The sequence below is a fragment of the Excalfactoria chinensis genome, chromosome 4 (assembly GCF_039878825.1).
Source record: "Excalfactoria chinensis isolate bCotChi1 chromosome 4, bCotChi1.hap2, whole genome shotgun sequence".
Classification (NCBI taxonomy): domain Eukaryota; kingdom Metazoa; phylum Chordata; class Aves; order Galliformes; family Phasianidae; genus Excalfactoria; species Excalfactoria chinensis.
In genome coordinates this window covers 56,500,129-56,517,527 of record NC_092828.1, presented here as the reverse complement: position 1 = coordinate 56,517,527, position 17,399 = coordinate 56,500,129, and the positions used below count along the sequence as shown (strand labels likewise).

The 17,399-nt window shown below is 39.5% G+C and overlaps 1 protein-coding gene across 6 annotated transcripts in view; it reads right to left on the bottom strand.

Moving 5' to 3' along the window:
• NR3C2 (nuclear receptor subfamily 3 group C member 2) overlaps nucleotides 1-17,399 on the bottom strand; it is a 198,138-nt gene that overhangs the window by 38,656 nt on the left and 142,083 nt on the right. For all 6 annotated transcript variants that reach the window (XM_072334931.1, XM_072334928.1, XM_072334929.1 and 3 more), the window contains one exon: nucleotides 15,879-15,995. In XM_072334931.1, coding sequence (XP_072191032.1) covers nucleotides 15,879-15,995 — 117 coding nt within the window. The remainder of the gene's footprint in view (nucleotides 1-15,878; nucleotides 15,996-17,399) is intronic.

The window sequence follows — 17,399 nt, the reverse complement described above, 5'->3', positions numbered from 1 at the left end:
ACCTCACTGTACCAGCCACTGAAGGACTGAGCTGCCAAGTCTTCCCTTGATGTGGCCACAATAGCCTTCAGGTAGACCTTCCTAAGCCTTCATCAACCAGACATGTTTTCTCACTTACTTCCAATTTTGCACAGATAAATGCTCCATCATAATGTCATTTTTTTCTCCTTTGAATCTTTCCATCATGTTTGCCTGGTGTCTCTGTCTCACTTGCTTCAGCGAGCTGACATCTGTTCTCATTAGCTATTTTACTGCTACCACAAACAGTGCATCCCTTCCCCCAGTCTGTTGCATCTTGACATACACGAAAATTTTGAGCTATCTTGGTACAGACACTTCTTTCACTTAAGTGTCTAGCACAAGGGGTATAAGATTTTGCTGAGAAACTTCTAGATAATAATATAGACATTTTACATATATATCCACTCATGGAATAATGTGAAAAGCAATAAAGCAAGTGAGATCGTACAGCATTAGTCCTACAAAGTGCATTCAGGCATGCACCTTTTACTCTTCAGGAAATGCAGGAGGAGACAGCAAAGACAGGGTCTTAATGCTCCCTTAAACTGATTATCAGTTTTGGGAAGTGTACTAAAATTTTCCAATTAGACCTGTGGTAGATGAAGAACCTCCAAACATGAATCTGGGCGCTATCCTAAACATAAGCAGAAGGCCTGGGTACAAATCTTTGAGATGTGTGTGCCCAAGCAGACTCACCACTTCAACTGGACAGATCAAGAACAGAAAGTAAATGGAAAACAACAACATTGGCAAGGGACAGGTTCTACAGGAACTTAAAAGAACACAAGATTACTTAAATTCATCATGTGTGACAGTGCCACAAGGACATTACACTTGCAAAGCAGTGGCTATTCAAGGGTGGTTTCTGCAATGGAGTTTGGAATGCACTGCACAGACCATCCATTTTATCTAAATAAACAAAGAAAGCCCACAGCTGGAGAGAAAGAAAATTATCATCCCACCTTTTACCTTTTAAAAACTATTACTGTCAGCTCTGTCCCCAAGGAAACAGAAAGCGATAGAAAACTTTATCACTTGATGCAACCTGAGCTACCGTTATACAGGTAGAAAATTCAATTAAAAAAGCAATGAAAAAATATTTATTTATTTATTTATTTCAAACTCTCTATCTGTAAAGCAAGCATTTAGCAGAGAATAAGATCAGAGCCAATGACTAAATTTAGCAGAATGAAATGGTAGGCATAATGGAAATAATGACATAGTTTGGCACTGCCAACATCATTAGCAACTGCTTACTAATTAATAAGTAACACTTTAATCTGACAGGATTGGACAGCTTAAAGACAAGGAATAAACATGCATGAAGTCTGATCTACGGACGTGTCACGTTTCCTTTTCTTCTGTGGCCAGACCCTACAAATGTCCAAGCACATCCACAAATGCCAGCCTTGCTCTCATACACCCAAAGGGAGGCACAGTAGAGGAGAAAGAAAAAGTTCCTAAAATATGTTTTAATCTACATAATGGCACACTTTTATAATTGTGTCCATTTAAATATATTCTGAGTCTTTATTCTAGTTTGAACTGAACTACAAATAAAACTGACTGTAGCTTAATAAAAATGTATGCCACACCAAAAGTAATGCTTCCTATGTACCACTGCTAGGTAAACATTGTCCACGCAGTCCATTTTTCATTGTCCTGATCCGATACTCAGCTTCTTACAGAGCTCTCTGGTCATAATCTGCTTATGAGCCAATCAAGACACTCTTCATTTTGCAGTTGTGCATGCCCATCCAGAATGTGGCTTTTCTTTCAACATTGCTCTCGCCACTGCTGAAATGCACCACTCACCACTTCACTGTGCTCACATCCACTGTTTCACCCCCACGAATGTTCAGCAAGCATTAACTGTCAACGAGTGCAGTATTTTCCTACATGAAGAAATTCACTGATGCATCTTTGACAAAATGGCACCTAAAGAGCATATGAAGCAGACTGCCCCACTGCTGGCATCTGCCACAGCAATAAAAAGTAATGGAATACTGACTGGAAGATTCAACTTCTACTGCCATGCCACCACCATCCACTTTGTTGCTGTGGGCCCATAATACCAATAAATAACACCAAATAGGAGGCGTTACTTATGGACAAGCTCTTGTATTTACTGCTTTTTACCTCGCTCTCTCGAGAATGAAACAATTTCAGAAATATCTGCATTTTGCTTTGTACGGAACAGATTTCAATATGCAGTGCGGCACAATGCTGCTCCAGTACAGCACTGCAAAACACAAAGTATGTGAAACAGTTTATCCACTTGCTACTTGCTTTGAGCAGCGTCAACTACACTCTGCAGATGCCCTGTGCTATTAATCTCCAACAGTGGGAATTCCACAGTATCCTCCATCTTTCTCCAATATTTAATTACTCTGTTTTTCCCCAAAACCTCCTGGATCATTCTTTTTCTGCAGTAAAGTTGATTTCTCTTCATCACCACAGTGGCCATAGAGAGCAACTTATCTTTCCTGTCTCCTCTTTTATACCATCTTTTTTTTTGTTTGAACGGCAAAACTGGTATTGCATCTTTTCTAATATGTTTCTGTCTTCTACACTAAAATAAATGAAGTTTTTTCAACTCTTCTTTACAGATTTTTTTTTTTTTTTTTTTTTTTTTTTTTTTTTTTTTTTTTTTTTTTTTTTTTCCCCTAAGCTTCTTATTATCCTTTTCCTTCTTTGGCCTAAGAGAAGCAGTTCACACCCTTGAGAATGCAGAGACAGACAAGACAGTTGGGCAATCAACAAGCACAAGAAATTTAGCAAGTGTTGCCTGTTGCATTTGGAATGGGGCAACACAGGATACATGTACAGACTGGGGAATGAGAGCCCGGAGAGCAGACACAAGGAAAGATATCTAGAAGATCTGGTAACTTGAAGGTTAGTCAACAGTGTGCCCTGGCAGCCAGAAAAGCCAACCATGCTCTGGGGTGCATCAGGCCCAGCTGGAGGGAACGGCACAGAGCTGTGTCAAGGGAGGGTCTGGTTAAGGTTAGGAGAAAGTTCTTCAACAGAGGGTGGTGGTCATGGAATGGGCTTCCCAGCACCAAGCTATCCAAGTTCAAGTAGCATTTGGACAATACTCTCAGAAACATGGGTTTGAATATTGAGTGGCTCTGTGTGGAGCCAGAAGTTGAACTCGATACTGTCTGTCTCATCACTTGATATTGCGTGATTCTATGATTCTAAATTTCAAAAAACAGGATTCAGTTTTGATGGAAGGGAAACCTTTTAAATATAAAGCTCTGTAAAAAAACTCAAGCAGATTTTTATTGGAAACAGCAGAGACTTCCAAACTGGAAATCTTCAACAGAGATGAGATGCCAATTGGGAAGAACACGAGTGCTATTAATCCCAAAATAGAACAGGAATGAAGGTGATTCATGAACTTGTCCCAGGCACAACACCTTGACCTGCAGTACTGAAAATTATCAGGCCCACACTTTACAGTTTTGAAGAAAATGGAGTAAAACCTTCGTATCAAATTAGATTTGCCTACTTTTGTAATAATTTAACCTTATAGGCTCATAGTTAATGTTATGCAACCAGAGCTCTTTCTTTTCAGCAGTTTCCAAAACAGCTGCTTTGAGGTATTTCATAACTGCACACCTGAGATTTCCATTCTCAGTGTAACCCTCTGCACTTTACTGAAAATGATATTATGTTGATTTCAGTGGAACTGAAAATACTTCCAAATTCTGACTCTGTTCACAGAGGAAAAACTCCAAATCTGCAGAGTTTCACGTTTACTTTGTATTTTGTTACCCAAGTAACAAAAAAACTGGAGACCCAGAACTGACCCTCAATAGGACCCAACTTTAGATGAGCTTCCAGCGTGACAGTAAACCATTCATTCACAGCTTCTTTCAGAGAACAATATTTCAAATAATTATGCACCTACAAATGAGAATTCTTCTCAAATTTTAATGAGAATTCTGCATTTCCTCTAGAAATGCAGAGAAAATAAAGAAAAATGCAGTGAAGAGAAACTGAGCGGTGAAATACAAATATCTACAAGGAGGTGGCACTTTGTAACAGCATTTGCATGCATCTTGTCGAACACACACACGTTCCTCTGTGGCTCAGTAGCTTCTGCATGCAGAATTCAAGACTGTGGATCCACAGTCACTGAAATATGCTTACAGGGATGGCCTTTGGAGAACTGATAAAAGAAACAGCTTTACAAAGACAGTACAGAAGCTATCACAGGTTCCTCTTAGAAAAAATAAAGTGAAAGCCCAGACCAAATCTTGCAAGTTTCAAGGTTTGACTTAATGATGAAGCTCAGATTATGTACTTGTCTGACGAGTGGGACAGTGATGTTGTCCCCAGCCACCAAGAAGGGAAAGCACAGAGGAAGCCTTAGGAAGAGACAGGAGGAATTAATCCCTTCTTAAGCCATGCTGAGCTTCAGGGTATGCATTCATGAGGAGATAATGGAGGAAAGCGACAAATGAAAGCTGAGTTCCAAAGTGCATGTTACAGGAATATTTAGGTTGTCAGGGAAAATGTCTAACACATTTGCTTGTTTCACAGCAATCCTCAAAGTGATAATTAATTGAAAAATAACAGTTTCATAGGGGTACTCCTCCCCGTGTGGGAACAACTTTTACCAAATGCCAATTAGTGGTTTCCTGTTAAAATCAAATCAAGCTGGTTTTGATAAAGCTTTTTAATGAGAAATGGCTGAAGTATTTAAATTTCATATAAAATCCCAAACTGACATAATACAGTTGCACAGCTAATATTTTGGTATATTAAACTCCCATTTTATGCTTCTTCATTGATTTCAAAAGAAATATATATACTGAATATTTAAATCAACCAATAAACAAAGCCTTAAAATAAGCTTACAAAAGAAAACTGTAGTTTTGATTAAAGCCAATCTTAACCAGTCCTTTTCAGATGTTCCAATAACTCATATTTTATTATTTATTCACTCTCAGATGGATGGCAAATTCAGTGATTTTTCAGCTAAGCAGTGTCTACTAAATGCATCACTAGTTTTGACTACTCATCAAATATATTTACAGAGTAGCAGCAGAACGCCAACAAGGAAAGCAAGGAGCAGGTCACCTACAGTTCCAGCACTTGACATCTCCAACTCTAAAACACCTGCAGCAACAATACAGTAGCAGCTTGTGCTGCTGGCATTCCTAATAATTTGCTTAAAAACTAAATTAGGGAAACTTTGGAAAACAGATTTTGAAACCTTCCGTTGTACCAGACTGAATGCTCTTGGCTATCAATGCTGGCTTCTGCCTTGTGCCAAGTGACAACCCCTCTCCCAAGACACCCATTCTCATCCAACCTTCTGCAGGCGTTCGTTGTCCAAGTCTTCTCTCCTGCTTTTTACTTGGGTTGATACCCAGCGCTAAGCCCTATTTTGTGATTTATGTGCTCTTCAATCTAACACTAAACCATCTTGATTGCCTCTGATAAAATCATAGAGATATTTACTGTGTGTCAAATACCCTCTTTGCATCTACACTGGAGACACAGCCACTCAACATCTTCAGTTTTTCAAAACCATCAATAAGTAAACACTTCCACAGAACCTCTCATCCTGCATCTTGAGTGCTCACGCTTCCACTTCTTGCTAAAGAACAAGTCATATTTTAAATTCTTCATTTTTGTTCTTACACTAGTATTACCGGAACCCAATTTGGTACGTACTGTATTTCCCTTCATGTTCATTACTTTGCTACATATCACAACACCACTAGTATTTTTCTCAAGCAACAAAACTTTCAGATGCATCTCCTCATCCACATAATTTCTGCATACTTTGTTTGCATCAACTCTTGTTTCTCTCAAATGACTTTACTTCTAATACATTCTACTGGAGCTGTCCTTCACCCTCTAGAAATCATCTGTGCAGTTTACCAGAACAGCAACACTATCTGTGAAATATAATCTGGCTTTTTATCTTCTGCAGTTTTTTCATCATCTAGTTCACAACTAGTCATTAAAAAAAATAAAATAGTAATAATAACCATGCTAATCTCCCGCTTTAATAAATCACCCTAAACATTAGTAAAATGTCCCGTATGTACTACTTTGTGATACAAACCACCTGTCAGGGAAAACACGACTTTGTAATATTAATCATATATACAATATGAAATATTTTTTCACAAGTGACAGTATTTCTCAATTCCCCTGAAGCAGAAGTAGTCATCTATGAAATGTCAATAACAACTAAAACAGAGACATGCATCTTTGAGGAGATATGTAAATGACCTCCTTGAATGTGCTTGGTCCACCTACAGACCCAGAAATAAAAAGAAATCAAGTAGAATTTTCCTCAGATTGTTCTCTTTCCAGTATGAGAAAGGCATGGCTTAGAAGGCACAAGAATTTACACACACATTAGCATCTCCTTGTTTGTACTGACAGATCCTCTTACAAAGAATGGACTGTTCTCCTGAACTCATTTCCCAAGATGTCTTCCTTTTCTTGCACCTCTTACTGGGATGTTATTCAGGGAAACTTTCTATTACTAAAATGTTATGGCATTAGAAGAAGGCAGAGAACTGATAGCAAAGAACTACCCAAGCTTACACCACGAGCACAGAAATCACCCACATCAGTTTGCAGGAAGCTGGGTGGTACTGGGTGGTTCACAAACACACTGACAGATGCCGTCACTTGGCTTTCCTTTGTTAAACACCACCTTCTTGCCTCTTCTGTACTTTTAAGTCTTAAATTTGCTCAATTGTTCCTTCAAAACCTGCTGTGTATCGTTCTTTCTATTAATATCTAACTCCAAAGTCCTCTTTTTGAGCCAGATAGCCTTGGCACTTCTCACACTTGCTTTAGCAAAAAGCAGACACTCAAAATTGGAATACACAGGCTTGAGAAAAAAAGAAGGCAACAAGATTCAAAACAAAATACAGGCCACTAAGGTAGTTCTGAAGCAAAGTACATATGTGAGAACAAGGAGAAAGAACAACAAGTTCACGTGCTAAGGCATAATCTGCAATTGAATAAATTTTCCCTGTGACATTAACAGAGTAAACACAGCTCTAGAGTCAAGTTAAAACCTGTGAAGTTCCAAAGTAGCAGACAAGCAAAAAAAACCAAACCAACACAACATCAGAAGAAAAGAGCACGTGATACGCAGAGTTGCATTGCTGCTTCTTTAAAATATACTGCCACACAGAAGACTGAGATACAGGACTGCTCACTCAGTTAAGATCACTGATGTCAAAATCCTAAATGTCTTTTTGTCACACGGAAGTAACATTTTCACATTTCTTTGATCTGTAGACAAATTACCTAACTTACATGCCCTCACCTAGTATTAAACACAGTCATAGACTATGGGACAAATGTACATCCATTTTTTTTCTCAGACCAGAACTGCAGCCACATCACTTCTGACAAATGTTAACCTTAAGTAATCTCTAATGTGCCCAGTGATAGACCTCACATATTCCCTAGATCAACTATTCTAGGTTTCCATTTCCTCACTTCAGTCTTTCTCGCTGCTAACCACATCTTGCTCTGCCGTTCACAGACACAGAAAGCAAATCATCTCCTCCTCTTCTTCAGAAATGCATCACATTTTTTGAAGATACCTCTATCCTCCAGAATTCTCTTCATCTTTTCCTCCAGTCTTTCTTTGGACTGTTACCAAGCAATATCAACTAATTCAACCTTTCTCTTCCAGTCAGGTTTTTAGGACTGCTAATCACTCTCATTGCTTTATTCTAAGCTTTTCCAAACCAGCTCACAACATTCATGTAGGCAACTAGTGAGGGTTTTAACAAAAACTGCTGATCAGCACAGGAAGCCTACTATAATTTGCCCAAAGTTGTGTCAGAAATGGCAAATTCAAACCTTCATATCTTCTTACTCAGGTGGAAACTCTCTGAAGCAATAGTTAAGTCAAAGCTAAAAGGACAAGTTCCTCTTGCTTCTACAGCTTTCTGCACTGAAGGGGAAGTAAGTAACGGAAACACAACACCACAGACTGCAGAGAGAGGTTTCAGAAGGGCTCTGGTGATAACCAGCGGCTCTGGAAAGAGGAACGGGAGACATGGGCATACTTCATAGCCGGGACTACTGTTTCGCTGTGGGGAACAGTGAAAAGGAAATTGACTCAGAACACTGGAAGGAAAAACAGTAATTTGGTGATTCAGGAAAAAGCAAAACGTCAAGAGCTGTGTGTAAATAATTTTGTAAACACCAAGTGATCCTGGTCTGCTATGGCATGATGAGATAAAGCAACGTGAAAGAAGGTGTAATGGGCCTGCTTGTTTTTATGCATCTTTATGTGCAAAAAAAACCCACCAACAACCTAGCAACTCATTTCAGGATCCTCGGGACAACTGCTTGTTAAATTTACATGCCCACAAATTAAAGAAACGGTGCACCAGGGCACAGACATAAAAAAGGAGGTCGACTTCAGTCCTGGGGAGTTGGAAGGCCACAAATGTCATCTACCCTGGGATTGTCCCAAAGGTGAATGATGGAGCCCTAACAACTGATAGAAAAGTTTAAGAGCTCAAGTCCACTACAGACAGGATCCATATAACAGAGTCCGCCAGCGTCTGGCAGAACCAAATCCTAAGCATACTGTATGGTCAGCAAGGGACAGAGCACCCTCTGAGCCCAGACAGCAAGACCTGCATGCTACTGAAACCAGACAAAACACTGGACAGCCTGCAGGCCCAGTGTCGCCACATGATGCCGGGCAGGCTGGGGCACGTAATCCCAGCAGGAGACTTGAAAAGTTTCAACTCCTTTGCAAAGCTGGCAACCCAAGATGCTGTGCCATGAATGGCAGGATGGAGCATCCAACGGATGAAACAGGGAAGTCTGGAGTTCAGCAGGTCCTTGCCAAAAGCCTGAAAGGCTGTTCCTGGAGGAAAGACAAACGAAGCTGGCAGCTGGACACAAGTCAGAAGGGAGAGCTGAAACTAGCAAAACTTGAAAAAAACGAAGAACCTGAATTATGAATCTGATTAAGTATCATTGCCTATGAGTCGTAGTGCTTTTAGACTGCTACAGTGCACCTTCTTGAGCTAATGTCATGTATAAAATAAAATTGTCAGCAAAACGGGAAGTACCAGGACAGAATTTCAATACCAGTTTTTAATCAATACCTGGAAGATTAGTATCCCTCTTCAAAATTCTTCACTTTCTTCATCATTCCCAAATAGTTTCTTAATAGCTTTTGCAAGTGGCTGTTCAGACAGTTATCTAAACTATTCCTGGGGATGGCTAGGATGAAATGTTAGTACGTCATAGCAGGAACACAGCAAGAGCACTATTTTGTACCATGGATGAAAACAGACAAAGAAGTAGGAAAAGTTAATTCCCAAACAAATTAGTTCCTAGAGAAACCCGAAGAAGACAACTGAATTTATTTTATTCACCAAGTGCAGAGTTGAGAGGTGATTCAGCAGTGGCCCTGCCTTAAGCACAACTAGCACGTGGTCAGGATGAAGAATGCCCTCTTCTGAAGGGACTGTAAGACGGATTGCATGCAGCAACATGGGTTTCTAATGTACTCCTAAGTACAGTAGAAATTTACAAAACCTAACAAAATTACAGCACAAGGCAGCACAGTTCCTCTCATGTTCTGTTATTTACTTGGCCTCAATACACCATAAACTGCAAATCAAAGTAGGCATAAGTGGCACATCAGAACCTGATGGATTTGTATCCAACACAAATGTTTTCTTAACATTCTTTGAAACAACACTAATGATATCTGAAACAACAGTAGGTACCACCATTAGGCTGTCCAGAAAAACTGACAGGAGGTTCTGCCTAACAAAACCCACAGACAGCTTTATTAAACTGCTGTATTTGGTATATTGGTAAAACTCTTAAAGAAGAACTAACACACACCCAGCTGAACTTTCAAGCAAAAAATAAAAATAAAAAATTATGTTTCCCTAAAAAGAAAATGCTACATAATAAACACAAATAAAAATGCCGTTAAATTTAACCAGCATTTAAAAATAGTTAAAATGAAATATAAAAGCAAACGATATATGTACCCAAAACTGTTTTACAGTTTCTTATGAACATTATGTTTTCCTTTCAAATTTATGCAGTCTTGGTTAGTAGTAAATTGCTAGACCTTTTTGAAGAAAAACTCTGTTTTCTACATCACCACGAGGTGCTGTACTTAAGAGTTCCTTAGTTTCCAGAGTGTTATTTTTAAGTAATTATGTTCTTTTCCTATTTTTTTTCCCCAATTTCTTTCTGTTTCTTGAAAAAATATAAAACATTACAATATAAACACATAAGCTAAAGTAACCGAAAATAGTGCCATGGTTTTAAATCATCAGTAGTATGAAGTTATTACACAGAAAATGGAAAACTGGGCAAAAAGGTGAAGTGCTGCCTCTTACTACCAATTCATTTAATCTATTATTCAGATTATTGAAATGCTTTAATGTATAAAATGGAGATGTGCAAGCACACAGAGCATCTTGTACATGAAGTGTCTGACATATGTAAATGTATGCAAAACCAAGACTCGCATTTCACAAGCAGTTTCTGCAGACTGAGTGATGAACTATGCAATTTGCAAGGTGAAATCTATTTTATTTCCCTACAGTAACTGAAGGGTACTTCAGCAAGCTGCTGCTTACTGTTGTGGGAAAGAAGAGCTGATAAGTCTTAGAACTGCTCTGTACAGGAGCTGAAGCAGGAAAGGACCACAGCCCTACACCCAACAGCCCTCTAAAAACCTTTTTTTTTTTTTTTTTTGCCCTCTAAGCATATGACACATCATACAGCAAAAGAGAGAACTTCAGTACTCACATAGCAGCAGGACAGATGATTGGTCATTGGGTCACACCAGAGGGGCAATGACTAACCTGCTTAACTCTTCTTAAGCTACCCCGAAACAAACATTTCCCTTCTCTAGGATTCCGTGCCAAGCATGGCATGCAGCAAGAGTGAGACCTGGAGGGTCTGAGCCACCCTGGCTGAACTGCAGCACCCCAGGCACTGCTGCAAGCCTCTGCCTGCCTAGCTGCGTGCAGCTGATGATGTATGAGGAGCCACACTGATCACCTGTGTGTGGTTAAGGGTGCTGAGTGTGACCCCCCCTACTGCTGCCATGCAATAGGTACGACAAAAGAACAGCAGCATGAGGTGGGAGGAGAATGAAAATGTCTCCTGCGAAAGTGAGAGACTCGACAAATCTGATCGCAGCGTATGCTGGAAGAAACTTCACAACTCATGAAGTCACTCCGGTTCATAATTAACTGAAAATTAATTAAGAATCTTCAAAAGAGCATAAACCAAAAATGGGCCAGCATACCTTCGTAGTGCAGTTGCTCACTCTGAATCTCTTCCAATAATTAAGTCTAGCATATGGTACTGGAGTTTTTTTGTTCCTTTTTTTTTTTTTTTTTTTTTTTAAATATAACAAACGAGCTGTGATTCCCAAAAAAAGTTGTGGAGTCCTGCTTGCTGAAGGGCCATGTCTGTCTGCAGTGCACAGACACACTTTCTAGAAACAAGGAGGATGAGTTAATTTGATACTTGGCAACTTCAGCTTTGCAGAAATTACAGGTTGCAGATGCTTCTTGTAAAATCAAAATAAAAATGGAGAAATGAACATAATTAGGTAAATTAGTTACTGGCTTGATGAATAATTCTCTAAAGTCTATTAGAGGATGAGAGCAATGAGAACTCTACAATTTTTCAACAAACAAAAGAGGAAAGTAAACAATAAAACTGCAACGTTAATTTTGTTGAGGATTCATGAAAAGGTGTAGACGCACTTCTGAATTACAAGCATTTTTGTAAAAGGTGCTTAAAGCATGGCATGCTGCCACGCATCAAAATATTTTTTTTTTCCCCCAAGAAAAAACTGTCAGCATGCTGGGAAGTCAAAGATAACTGATCAAAACAAACGAGCACTTTGACACAGCCAATAGAAGAAAGAATATTTCAGACAGATATATGAAAAAGAATATAACAAAAAACCTCCACAAAAAAACCACCAACAACAAAACATCAACAAACCAAAACACAAAGAACAGTAGATTAATCACATGCTGAGCAAAAATGTGTTGTGGGAAACATGGAAACATCCTCCTTATCTCCCATTTCCACTACAGAAATCAGTATCTTCATAGTAACAGTACAAAGACTATCAGAAATTTTCACATTACAAACGTGAGGCACAGAGGTGCAGCCTCCTCACAGAAAGGGAGGGATGCAAAAAAAGTCAACTTCTTTTCCAGCCCCATGGGAGACAGAATCTTGTTATATACAGCAACACTTCTTCCACATCAACTATTGTGCCTTCTTTTTTGTTCTTTTCAAGTGAGTACAGAAGTCGTTACAACTGAGTTCAAGTAGAAAAGAAACATCCATACCTTCAGCAACTTGCCCAATCTTCAGCCCTGAGCCCTTCTGCATATCATCTTGCTGTATTTCCCATGAACTAAACACATAAGCATTTTCAAATGCAATTTGTTTTTTGCGTTTACCTTTGCTTTCATTTTGAGGGTGAGAGCTTAAACTACATCTACAGCGCAAAGAGCACAGAACCGTGCAGTGTGACTCAGCTATAGAGAGCACGATGCTGCAAGCGGGATTTAAACTAAACTGCATTTATAAATTCATTTTCCTCCAGCTGTTTACTGCTCACAATGCCTAACAAAATACTTGAGCATTTTGCTTGTAAATCCAAGCTAGAAAAAGGTAGAAGTTTAAAAGAATGTTCCTGGCAAAACTAGGTTAACTGTATGTGAAGCTCCAAGCTATGATGTATCTTCATAACAATATGAACATACTATTTACATTCACGTTTATTATGAAAAATTGTTGCTTAGTATCAAACCTTGGAAATGTCTATGAAAAACAAAATTACTGTTTTCAAACATGAATTCATATCTCTTCTTGCCATTTCCACGCCCTTTATCATGATGAACTCCATCATCTCAGAAAACCCTGTAACAGGACATAGAAGTTCCCAAAATTAAGTCTAAGATCCTATGTTGCTCTTCTGAATATGCCCAAAGCAAAGTTCACTACTGGGAAATGAAAGCTTAAAGCCATTAGCTACTAAGGCTGCTAAGATTTCCTGCAAGACTTGGGACATCTTGAAGACTGAAAGCTGTCTTAGCATAGTTTGGCAGCCACTGGGATCTTCTAAATGATAAATACGGTCTCCAGGCACCTTAATTCTCTTTGTCAGTCTTCCCCACTGTCTCCAAATTGGCCTTTCTCTACTAGGTCATGCACAAGGCACTATACTGCATCTACATCCACAGCTGTTTCCATACTTTCTACTCTGCTGCACTGATGGAAGGATTGTTTTATATTGTTTAGTTTCTTTATGTGGCATAAAGGAATTGAATCAGGAACAACAATTTCATCAAGGAGGACCTGGGGGTCCCAATGAACCAAAAACTGGATATAAGCCAGCACTGTGCTCATGCAGCCTGAAAGGCCAGTGGTATCTTGGGCTACATCCAAGACGGCTGGGTAGAACGGAGAAGGAGGTGACTGTCCTCCTCTTCTCTGCCCTTGTGAGGCCCCACCTGGAATACTGCATCCTGGCCTGGGGCCCTGGTGCAGGAAGGACACGGAGCTGTTGGAACAGGTCCAGAAGAGAGCCACAGAGATGATCAAAGGGCTGGAGCACCCACCTCTACTATTGATGAAAGGTTGAGGGAGTTGGGATTGTTTAGGTAAGTGAAAGCTCCATGGAGACCTCACTGTGATCTTCTGATTCTTGAAAATAGCTTACAAGCAGGAAGGGGGCTGACTTCTTATAAAGGTAGACAGTGATAGGAGAAAGGCAAATGGATATAAACAGAAAGAATGGAGGCTTAGGTTAGATATTAGGTAGAAATTCTTTATGCAGAGGGTGGTAAAGCAGTGGAACAGGCTGCCCACAGAAGTTGTCAATGCCTCATCCCTGTAGGTGTTTCAGGCCAAGCTTGAGAGTTTCCTGGTCAACCTGATCTACTAGTTGGCAATCCTGCTCACAGCACGGGGGTTGGAACAAGATGATTTTTGAGGTCCCTTCCAACCCAAGTCATTCTATGATCTTACTTTTTCTAAGAGAAGAAAATCATCAGAACAGCTAAATCACAAAGCTCAAGCGCATGCCTCTACAATTGTATTACAGAGGTAGGTGCTGCCTTCTAGGTCATTAAACAAAGATTTGCAAACAAATTCCAGTAGCGTAACAAAATCTAACACAAAGGAAGACTTCAATGCATTCCTTAATTACAGCACTCTGGTGAGTGGAAACAGGAATCCTAGCTGAGCTTACCCCCAACCTTGTTTTGTGGTTTGTTTTGGTTTTTTTTGTGGATGACTTTGTGTGAGCACAGTTTGAAGCACATCAGCAAATGTCAGTGATGACACTAGAGACAAATCACGTGTTGCTACAGAAGGTTATCAAGCGAGATGAAAGTCCTATACTTTGCTAGAATCCTAAACACACGTACGCTTGTCATGGAAGGCACACTTGCAGGGACTCTGTATGCATGGTGCAGGATGAAGCAATAGAAAAGCTCAGGAACTGTATTTTAGCAATCCAGATACCTGGGCTTCCTGCTCCACACACATTTTCAGACGAGGAGCTCCTTTCTTTGAAGAAGAAGCTGATACCAGTGAGCTCCTGACTGTCTGCTTTCCCTCGCTAGATTCAACAGAGTAGACCAAAATCAGGGGAGATGTCAGCTCCCAGGATACCACGATTTGGTCCTGTTCTCTTCAGGGAAAGAGAAACAAGGAACATAGAGACTAATGCAGCATGTCAAAATTGCAAGAGGATGTGAAAAAGGTCCTAATGGGGGAAAAAAAACGTGAGTTCATTCTCCCAGAAAAGTGAGAAATGTTTTCCTTGAGCATTCTGCCAGGCGATAGGGCAGAAAAGGATGAAGAAATAGAAAAGTTACCAGGCAGCAGACATGAGCCTGGAGTTTGCATAGATCCATCCTGCTAACGACAAGCAGCTAGATGTGCCTATGGAACTTAACTACCAGAAGAAGTCCAGGTAGACAAAAAACAAATTGCGTCAGAGGAAACAATCTGCAGGAAGTATGTGACCATGTTACGATTTTCTGGAACAGTGAAAACATTCTAAGGAAAGAGTCACTCCCTAGATCAGGGAAAGGGCCTGTAGCAGTACCGAAAGCCCCAATCACTGACACTATAGTAAACCTGAGAGCTGGGGGGAAGAAGTGATTTATAATACAATTTGCTCAGGGAGATGAGTTGTAATGTGATACCTACTGAAACACACCCAAAATTATGTGGATGTTGTAATTGAAGAATTAAAACAATGTAAAAGCTATTATAAGTCTTGTTAAAATACAGTTTTTAAAATACTTTTGATAATCATTAAGAAAACTTTTTGCCTTTTTGTTATGAGTATATGAATGACAGAGTAACATCGTCAAAATAATTGCATATACATACAGTTGCAGAAATAACCATTATAAATGTTAAATAAGCAACAACAAAAAAGCTAAGAGAATTCACTGTGTGTACATTTGCTTTTCATGATGGCATAGAAACGTTTTTCGGTATTCTACAGAATGCTCATCACCACGAAAATTATGCAAGCTTTGAAGCCTTAACACTTTTACCTATATGAGATTCCAGGAAAATTACTGTCATCATAAAACACCCACTTTTCTTTTTTCTGAGCCATAAAATACATATCTCCAAAAGCTGATTTAGAATGACAATAGAGTTTATTAGCTATTAAGCACTTCTTCAGGATAATTCCACCTTAACTTTTGAGATTGTGCAGCTGCCAAAACTATAAAAAGGCTGCACATTTCCAATATTTTTGCCTAATCAAATTAAGAGACCACTATTAATATTCTACTTACCTCCTAGATTCATTCCAGCTTGCAGACATTTCTGTAACCGACAGGCTGGGCAGTTCTTCCTCCGAATCTTATCAATTATGCAGTCGTTCCTTCCCGCACACAGATAATTATGCTGTCCTGAATGAACCAAAACCAAAATGCATTATTAGACTTTGTATTTAAATAATTCCAATTTCTTTTCCTCTCATTTTGCAGTCATTTGGGGTTCTTATTAACGCAAAAATTCCCAATCCCATTCTTCAGCCTTCCCAATAACCTTGGTAATTTGCCACAGGCTTTAGTGGAGCTTCTCTTCTTTTTAATTTAGGAAAGCAGGAATTCACTTGCTTTTTATTTATTTATTTATTTATCCCCCCCCCCTAAAAAAAGTAGGAATGAAAAGTAGAGGTAAAGTTTCCAAACATATTCCATTTTCTTTAACCAGCTCAATGAGTAGTTGATTTCTGATTTAATACTTTTTATAGAACAGAATTCTATGAAGGTTTAAAGCAAGCTTAAAGCAAGCTTAAATGCTTAAATCACGACATATTACTTCAGTTCTGTAAAGCCCTACAGAAGCACTCATAAACTGACAGCAGGTACATAACACACAACATTTAGAAGGCAGGAAATAAATGGACAAGGAGGAAAACAGGCTGGCATTTAACAACTTGAAGATTCAAGTTTTGCTTTGTGGGACAAATGTATGCAGAGTCATTCAGTGCGGTTTGTCAGGCAAGGGCACTACCACGTAGACTTCTCAAATAAGGTGCTTATAGTGGATGTGGGAGAAAGGAAGCCACAAGCCTCAGCATGACAGAGAAAGGAAAAGAAGATTTATTGAGCTACCTGAATCCAGGGGTGGCTGCCAGGACCCAGGAAGGCCAAAACTGGTTTGTAGGGCAAAAGCCATACAAAGGGTTTCCAAAGGAAGGACAAGAGGAGAGGACACAGCTCACAGCTGCATGATTTGCTAGCATTCAAAATCTGAGAAAATAGTGCAGGGTAAAATACAACAGTGTGTTGCAGCTTTACATAGATGGCACTGTAAGAACTACCAAGACTCAGGGAGAGGCATTTAAGAAGAAAGCAAGAAACTCATTACTCTGTAAATTAAGTGCAAGTTGGTAACAAAGATGTCTGAAACAAAAGAGAAAGGAAAAAAAAATAAAATAAAATAGGACCGCAACTGCAGTAAAACCAACTGGCAGCTAAGCAGAGAGGCTCCTGAGCTGGCTACCAATGGAAGAGATGAGACACAAAGAAAAACAAGAATTGGACAAGCAGCATTAGTGTTGACACCAAAAACTGGTGCAAGTGATGGAGACTGGGAAAGGAGGAAACTCCTGATGAGGCCCAGAAGTGGAGCCATGATTTGATGCCTAGGCAGCTGGCGAGTGCAATGGGAGCAAAGGTACAGGCTCAAAAACATGACATAGCTGCAGCAGAACAAGAGGTCTAAGATATTCTGCCAAGATATCTTCCACAATGCACCAATGTCTCCTCAGGGAAAGTCAAAGAGAATGCTTATGAGACACAGGA